Raw genomic sequence first — 8440 nt, 5'->3', positions numbered from 1 at the left:
CACACACACCTGCATCACCAACCAAACACACACACCCACACACACACACACACACACACTTGAGAAGACACCAATACAAGCAAGGAAGGAGGAGTGTGACATCATGTTGAAATCCACAAGAGTGACCATGACTACCTCCCCTCTTCCAACATACATGCTAAACATAATATAAGTATGATGGGTTAGCTAGGTTATCCATAATCATAATCATAGAGAAAGTAATTCAAATCTATAACATCCATGTAAATGCTTCTATTAAATCTTCTTGAAAACATAATATGAAATATGATCCATAACATGACACTGAATAGAGATCTAAGCAACTAAATGTAAACAAAAACTCATATAATGGTGTTGTTAGGGTATGCATTATAATGTTAACCATAAATGACTTTTAATATATAATATAACACAAGGAAAACATAGATCATGTAAGTCATGATATTTCTAGGTTGATCTATGATTAGATTGACTTCATAGTCATGGAATGAAAAAAGATGACAATCTTTAGACATGCATATGCTCTAGAATGATAATATATATTTAGATTTCTTTTATTTTACTAACTCAAGAGATTTCTAAAATTATTCTCTTCTTTAATGCTTGAAATATGTACAAGATTATTAGGAAATAAACGACTGCACATTGATTATTTTTAAATACCATTACATAGAACTAAACCACTTGAAACATGAGACAAGTTAATTCACAGTAGTAATGAAATGATACAAACTAACTCATTTTTGAAATTAAAAATTTTAAGGGCATGTTCCATATTGCGTGAGAGTAATCCCACTCTATAAGATTGAACTGGGATAATTAAATACCAAGTTTGAATGATGCGGAAAATGAATGCATATAAATCCACAAGGGACTATAACGTTGTCAATGTGACATAATGTGCAGAAAGAGATGAGACAAAGTTAAATATGTGGAGATGAACAAAGGCGGGCAATGATGAAGGATTGTAAATGAGTCTATCTTCATATATGATTATGATAAATTGATTGAAATGTAAATGCATTAATTCATTCAATAAAAATGGGTCTAGGTATTTACGAATTTCATTGTTTTAAATTTTTCATAGCTTTGATGTTTATACAAAACCTTAACATGAGCATTGGAAATTAAATGAGGACTCAGAAGCATGTTTGCAACTCTTATTTGATTAGGACTTTGTTCAACACTAGCTAACATCCAGTGATCTTTTAGTTTCTTTAAAAAAAATCATTATAAGTTTACTTCCCTAACATTCATTTTAGGAATAAAAAATATATTTTGTATTTATATTTGGATTATTTATATTTAAGAGGATAAGTTTTTTTTTTTGTTGATTATGGACTATCTTCAATCTTCTATCTCAAGATAATCTGGCATCTATAAAAATATTTTTCTTAAAAAATATTATATATTAGAAAATATAATCAAACTATTTTAATTTTGCTCTCATTCATTCATTTGTTACCAACTAATATATTCATTACATTATTACAGTTAAACTATTTTTAAATAATATTTGATTCATTCACTTGATACCAACTAATATTCATTACAATATTACAATAATAATACTATTTTAAAATAAAATTTGAATTTTCTTAGAAATTAAAAATGATGCTTTTACTTCAAAATTTATAATATTCAATAATAAAATTGTGTATGTTAAATTTATAAAAAGAAGCAAATTGTCCACTATAGCCATCTGTTTAACCACTCAAATTTGATTTATTTTTTCCGCATACAGAGGATATTGAAGGGAGGGAAGAGAGATGCAGAAGGTTCAATTGAATGCATCACATCTTCTCCTGATTTCTCCTTGACTGCCAGTCTTGACACCCACACTCCCCAGCTTATTCATGGCAGCTGCAAAGGCTTTGAAGAAAGCTGCCTGGTCAGATGCATAGAGTTGCACCAGACCCCTGGATTGAGGGTCACTGAAAAGGATTTGATCTGAAGCAAGCAAGCCAAGGCCCTGCTGCAGGTTCTTGTAGAAACCATTATCAAATTTCCTTGGTGAGTTGACATCATTGAAGGCCACAATGCTGTGATCCAGCTTCTTTCTAGGGCACGCCTTTCTCAATCCCATTGCATACTCAAAATTCATGGTGGGATCAACATGGACTGTCCTGTTGTACCTGTATATCCTCTTCATGAACTCCTTGCAGTGGGAAAATCCTATTGTGTGCCCCCCTGTAGAAAAAACATTGTGATTGAAAAACTATTCAGCTTCCACAGTTCATCCGTTTTGGAAGACACTGGAATTGAATGAACTGCTAAAAAGTAGAAACATTAAAAAGGCAATTGAAAAACCGATAGTGTATGAGATAATATGAGCTGGGTCATGAAGCTTGATTCAAAATTATGTTGATTTGGTGGTCAGCACATTCTTGGAGATTCGTGTCGTGGATCGGGTTAAATCTAGTATTTGTATCAGAAGATTAACGGTTCAAACTTTTGATACAACAACAAATACTTTCAGCAAATTGTCGCCTATCTACACCTCAAAATGATTATTAGATAAAATTTTTGAACTTTTCGAAAAAAAAATCAGGGGCACCATTATACATTGGTGTATTCTAGGACTGGATAGCCATTTCCCTTCAGAGTGGATAGAAAGAAAAACTTAAATGTGGATAAATCTATTACAAATTTATAATCTGGATGTATGAATGTGTGGGATAGTTTAGGTGTGTGAATTACCAGAGAGAGTGATCATGTCAGAGTGAGTGAGGCCTTTTGATTGAAAGAGTGCAGTGAGAACATTGACATTCATGGTGGGGAGAGGGAGGTTTCCTGCAACTCTAGATGCCTCTGAGATCAGCCCATCTTTCCTCCCCTTCTTCACAGGGTAATAAGGCCCCCCTACCTGAAAAATCATGCATTTATAACATCAGACACAAAATATTAGCACGGGAAAAAGAGCACTGAGGAGAAAATACTAATGTTCCCCTGAAGATGGGTTTGAAGTAAGAGTAAGTGAAATGGACTCAAATGATATTCAGATATGTATAAATAAATAAATAATGTGAAGTGAGAGATGTTAATAAGCATACGAGGGATATGAGGTCTCTTGTGGCAATGGTGAGAATATCTGCACAGGAGACAATGGCTGGACATTGGGCTTCCACAGCAGTCTTCGCACGGACAACAGCATCGAACCCATCGCCTGGCAATGACAGATTTATCTCTGCATCCTTCTCCGCTTTCTTCTTCGGAGTGGATCTAATTAGTACAGAAGCATCACATCCCTGTAACAAGGAAATGTCTCAACTGGTTATACAACTTGAAGAAAAAGACGGGGCACATTTTCTTTGATCTATTAAACATAACAGTTATAACTTCATTGTATTAATGGGTATTTGATTTTGTTGGTCAGGTTAAAAAGTTCTTAATAAACTTTGAAAAATCAAGGCTGCAACATCCATATAATTTATAAAACCAAATCTTTCATATTATTTTTAAAATTAAATATTGTAATTTTTTATTTTTTTTCACTGAATAAATATGTAAATATGTAGTAGCATTGAACTTTATATACTTCATAAAAGAGAATAAGAATTATACTTCATAAAAGAGAATAAGAATTATATGATTAAGAATTTTATTAATATAAAATTAATTATAATAAATTATAGAATATATTTTTTAAAAATAAGATATTAATAGGAAAAAAAAAAAATATATTGATCATTCATTTTTAATTTTATGAAATATAAATCTAACAGATTCAGATCTCATATACTGTTGTGATATTAAAAATTTTAACCTTTGAAATCTAATTTACTTTACTCTACCATTCTTTATGATACTATGTACAACCTAAAACTTATAAGAAACTTCTTTTGTACAACTGAAAACCTCTTAAATTGACTTACAAGTTTTCCTAAATTTGATCTTTTTAGGTTCCCTCTAATTATAGGCAGTCTAATTTCTTGAAGATTTCAGTAAATAACTATTATTGATTAAGTTTCTCTCTCTCCAAATGATAAGTTTTGATCACCTTAAACCTGGTGTAATTATAGATAGTTGAATTATTGAAAGGTTTCAATAACAGCTAGTATCTATTAAATTCCCTTCCTAAAATTGATGATTTTTGTTTGTAATCCCTTTGAACTTCCATTAACTACATACACAAAGAACTTCCACGACTAGACTATCTTGTAGACAAAATGCACCTTTGACTAAAATTTTTAAAATGGAAAATAAAATGGATTTTCAGCATTTTTCTTCATAATTTGCATATTTTGTAATTGAAAACAGCAAAAAAATTGAAAAAAGAACCAATGTATTTTCAGAGATCTGAAAAGAAACAGAAATTTGACTTTTGGTACAATCTGTCTAGAAGATAGGCGGCGCCAATTAAAAAATACTATTAATTGAGTTCCTATAAGGAAAGCATGGTCTCTTTTTATATTCCTTTTATGAACTATGTTATTCAAAGCATTCAATCAACAACCAGTATCAATTGAGTTCCTCTCCCTGAAGTTAATGTAAACAGCTAATACTGACAGAGATCGGTTCCCTAAGATGGTGAGGAAACATTTGGCCTCCTTAGAACTCTAACTAATAACATGCAGGTGAGCTACTCAAAAGGCTCCAATATCGAGTTCCCCAAAGAACATCTAAGATCTGTTAATAGAAGCAAAAATGGAAGGCAGTCTGACCTCAACGAAACAATCATGAAAGAAAATGCGAAGAGTGCCTGCAGCAGTGGTGGGATTTGCAGATTGTTTTCGTATCATTTCAGCCCGAATAATGCTCTCTACTTGGGGACACTTCTCTTTGTAATAATCCACAGACAGCTGAGCCCCAACAATAAGCAGAGGCAGAGCAACGATGAACAGCAGCATGCCCACAATTCTTCCTATCATCTTTTCCCTTTCTTCCTCCTCCAATGAAGCGTTTAAGTGGGGAAGGAAAAAGAGAATGATGGTGAAAACTGAAAACTGAAAATTGAAAGAAGAGAAGAGAGGAGGTGGAGCAGGGGAAGGGGGAAAGGGGGCTGAATATATATAGAGATAGTTTCAAGGATAAAGACGGAGCATGTGTCGTGAAACACCCGTGAGTGAGTGGGAGGGATGAGCCCGTGAGCAGTGAGCAGTGAGAAGGGAGAAGTTGCAGATACCCAAAAGTTCTGAACAAGCGAGTCGTGACAATTTGCTGGTGGCCCACAAATTCATGGGGAGGCAGAGCTTCTTTGGCAGAAATAGTAATTTAGCAATCCAAACAGAAGCAGCACTTAAACAAGTGTGGTCACCCCGCCTACTTAGATGGTGTTGTCAGAAATAAAGGGGGTACTCTGCATTTTCTTGCACTCCCTTGAACTACCTTTTAGTTTAAGTGCGATTGTGTTTGCTTTTCATTGTTTTTTATGTTCGTTCTTTACCTTTACGCTAGGATATTAGAGTTTCCCTTTAGGGTTGTTTAGTACGGGAGAGGTTGTAATTTAGCAAGAAGCTTAGTGCTCTTTCCAACTTACTCAAATTCAATAGCCAATTCAAAATCAATTCTCTACTACAAAGAGTCTTAGAACATCTTCACCGTGTTTTCACATTCATGACATATTTGTGTGACAAGATCCATGCAATTTTGTTGTTTTCATCTTATTCCTTCTTAATAGTCACTACTAGTTCACCCACAACTCTAACTAGAGATGGGATGGAGTCTTCACTCGACGTTCTCTTCAACACATCAAGACTTGATGAATTTTTCCATTCTGCAAGTGTCCTTTGTAAAAGTTGTGAAAATGCAAAACTTTACCATTTTAGTGCATTGCGAAACCACAAAACATTGTTTAATAGCCCTCCTACAATGGTATCTCCAACATAACTTGTCAAACTTCCAAAGGAATTATCCAACTAATTGCAAGTTTGGATACCCTTTATGGATTTGCACAAAATTTCAAAGCTTTGCTTCTTGACTCCAAATTTGAGGGTGTCGACCTTGATTGTTCACACATACCTAATTAAGCCAATTAGGCCTAATTTACAACACAAATGATCTAATTACTTGACTTTTCTTCAGTTTGATCACTCCAACATGTCAAGAGACTTATCAAACTACCAAATCTTCAATTTCTCACTTGTATTCCACCCTAAAGTCCATTTACAACTTCTTTTGCATTTCACTATTAGGCAATAACATGCAGATGCTTGCCTAAGGCTAGCTTGTTCTCCTTGGAATTGATGAGTTTCTACAAAATTCTTTCAAAATCTCATAGTACAATGTCCTTCCTAATATTTCCAAAAGCTCAATAAAATTTAATGGTGGAAATGCCAAATAAGGACATTTTTGTCTTCAAACCCTTGAAAAACTAGGGTTTCAGACATTTATATACAAAATTATGTATATTTCTCTAGCCTAGGTGACTTAAGACCTCAAATATGATTAAAATGAAATATAGAACATGACTCCATACAATCCAACAAATTTCATAGCATTACAACATCAGGCATGAAAGCAATGAACAATTGAACTCCAAACTTGTAGAAAACAATGACCCTTTACTGCTCAAGCACCAAAAAAACTTGCAAAAACAACAACCCTCCCTTGGATTTGATCCAAGATGAATTTATAAATTCTTCTACGATGGTTTTCAACTAGCTTTCAAATTAGCTGATTATTTGGAAGTTGTTTGTTCAATTAGCCAAAAAGTTGTCATGTTAAGTTGACAACATTTGCAACTTTTTGTTGTTGACCTTTCCAAAGCTTTGCAACTTTATTTATGGACTCTTATCACTACCCTAAGACCTCTACACCCCAGAGAAACAATTTCCTACTCTCTTATGGACCTCTATGACCAACTTTCCATGATGGTTTATAATTATGTAATAAAGACAATGACCTTATAAAGTGGGCCTTATTGACTCAAAAACTTAACCTATTACATTATATTGCATGACTAAAAAAAATGTCCTATCTCCTTTGAGGTATTGTCATGGGGAGCTCCTACACTATACTCCCTAGGTATTTGAATCTCAAGTCTACTTGAGATGAGTTTCTCCAATATTGTGTCATGTTGCTTCATTTGATCTTCATCCATCGATATTGCTTTTGCTTTAGGGAGTCCCTTCTATTTGATCAAATATTGTTTATAGACCATGTTACTTGTCTTCTTCACAATCTTGGTCTCCAAGATTCTTTCAAGCTTTGGTGGCGTGTGACTTGGAAAATCTTTTAGTATAATTGCTTCGTCTTCTACCTACAATGGATCACCTTCTTGTATCTCACTTTTGAGTGGTGTATATATAATTTTAATATTAATTATAATTTAATTCTAGTTATAATTTAAGTTGAGCTTTTTAGAACTAAACTTGGAGTTTAATGAAAATAAAATATTAATATTGGATTTAAATGGAAGTTAAAGTAATACTCTAAGAATGGTATTGATATTAATATTTAATATAATGTTTTTTTATATTATTAACTAAGTTGTTTATAATCTAAGATCATTTAAATTAATAATAACATGATAATATATAATAGTTTCAGATTACGGTAAAAGCAGGGTTTGAAGGGACCCCGAAACCCTTTAACAACTAAAGAAAAGATATAGCAATAAAACCACCAGGAAAGAAGTACTGAAACCAACAACAAAATCAAGTTTTATAGGGACTTGAAACCACAAACATAGTCCAAAAAAAGAGAACCCAGGTTTTACAGGGACTTGGAACCACTAAAATAGTTTAGACCAAAAACCAGTTAACAGGACCAAAAACTAGTACCAAGTACCACATCTAGAAAATAAGACTAGAATAGGACAAAACCAAAGAATAAAAACCCAAGGCAACTATTGCAGCTTCGTAATCATCTTGATAGCCTCTTTACCAATCATAGTAGTATCCTGGATGGAATCAATAGGCGAAGCAACAGCGTCTTTCAAGGCTTTCTTCCTTGAGCTCTGCCTTGTTCTTTTGCTTGGACCCTTAGGAGATATAATTTCTTCATTAATAGATACTAGATGTGACCTGTTCCATCCTTGTTCCACTTTCCTTGATAAGCATGCTGAGATTTTGCTCATGGTTTTTGAGTTTACTAGGAATATCTCCCATTTGCTCTTCCAAATGGCTAATTTTGGCACGGTCGGTATCCTGGATGTGTTGCAGAGTTTCCACTTTCTTCTTTAGCCCCATCAATTCATTATAAATCCAATAATCAACACGGAGAATGGAATTAGCTTTGAGCTTGGCAGAATGCAGGAAGGAGAGCTTGGTTTCCCTCTGCGGAGAATCAGTGGTACCATCTGCAAACTCATGAGGAGGGGAGCCAACCAAATCTACATGTTCCTCCCTATCCCTCTATTCCTCCTCCCTAGTCTCAACAAGAATCTCATTCTAAACAAGGTCCTCCTTGTCATGACCTCCAGTCTCTGTAGCAGGTAAGGTAGGTTTAACCATTTGATCCTCCTCCCTCACCTCAACAAGATTCACAATAAGAATAT

General features: G+C 33.9%; 1 protein-coding gene across 1 annotated transcript; it reads right to left on the bottom strand.

The window, feature by feature from the left end:
- Positions 1 to 1703: 1703 nt before the first annotated feature.
- Positions 1704 to 5095, bottom strand: LOC149573173 (peroxidase 41-like). Its single transcript, XM_089814348.1, has 4 exons — positions 4665 to 5095; positions 3054 to 3248; positions 2701 to 2866; positions 1704 to 2190 (listed from the first exon to the last, which is right to left on the bottom strand). Exons 1-4 carry the CDS (start codon positions 4869 to 4871, stop codon positions 1781 to 1783), a joined length of 978 nt encoding a protein of 325 aa, XP_089670474.1. The 5' UTR covers positions 4872 to 5095; the 3' UTR covers positions 1704 to 1780.
- Between the last annotated feature and the right edge of the window lie 3345 nt (positions 5096 to 8440).

The sequence above is a fragment of the Cupressus sempervirens genome, chromosome 2 (assembly GCF_028749045.1).
Source record: "Cupressus sempervirens isolate cs-2001-9-10 chromosome 2, ASM2874904v1, whole genome shotgun sequence".
Classification (NCBI taxonomy): Eukaryota; Viridiplantae; Streptophyta; class Pinopsida; order Cupressales; family Cupressaceae; genus Cupressus; species Cupressus sempervirens.
The sequence above is the reverse complement of the archived record's forward strand: the minus strand, read 5'-3'. Positions and strand labels throughout refer to the sequence as shown.

Excerpts from the sequence above, each read along its gene's own strand:
- LOC149573173 (XM_089814348.1), bottom strand. The coding sequence starts at position 4,871 with ATGATAGGAAGAATTGTGGGCATGCTGCTGTTCATCGTTGCTCTGCCT. Across the intron at positions 3,249-4,664 it reads TTCATGATTGTTTCGTTGAG|GGATGTGATGCTTCTGTACT; the intron begins GTCAGACTGCCT and ends TCCTTGTTACAG. Across the intron at positions 2,867-3,053 it reads CAAGAGACCTCATATCCCTC|GTAGGGGGGCCTTATTACCC; the intron begins GTATGCTTATTA and ends ATGATTTTTCAG.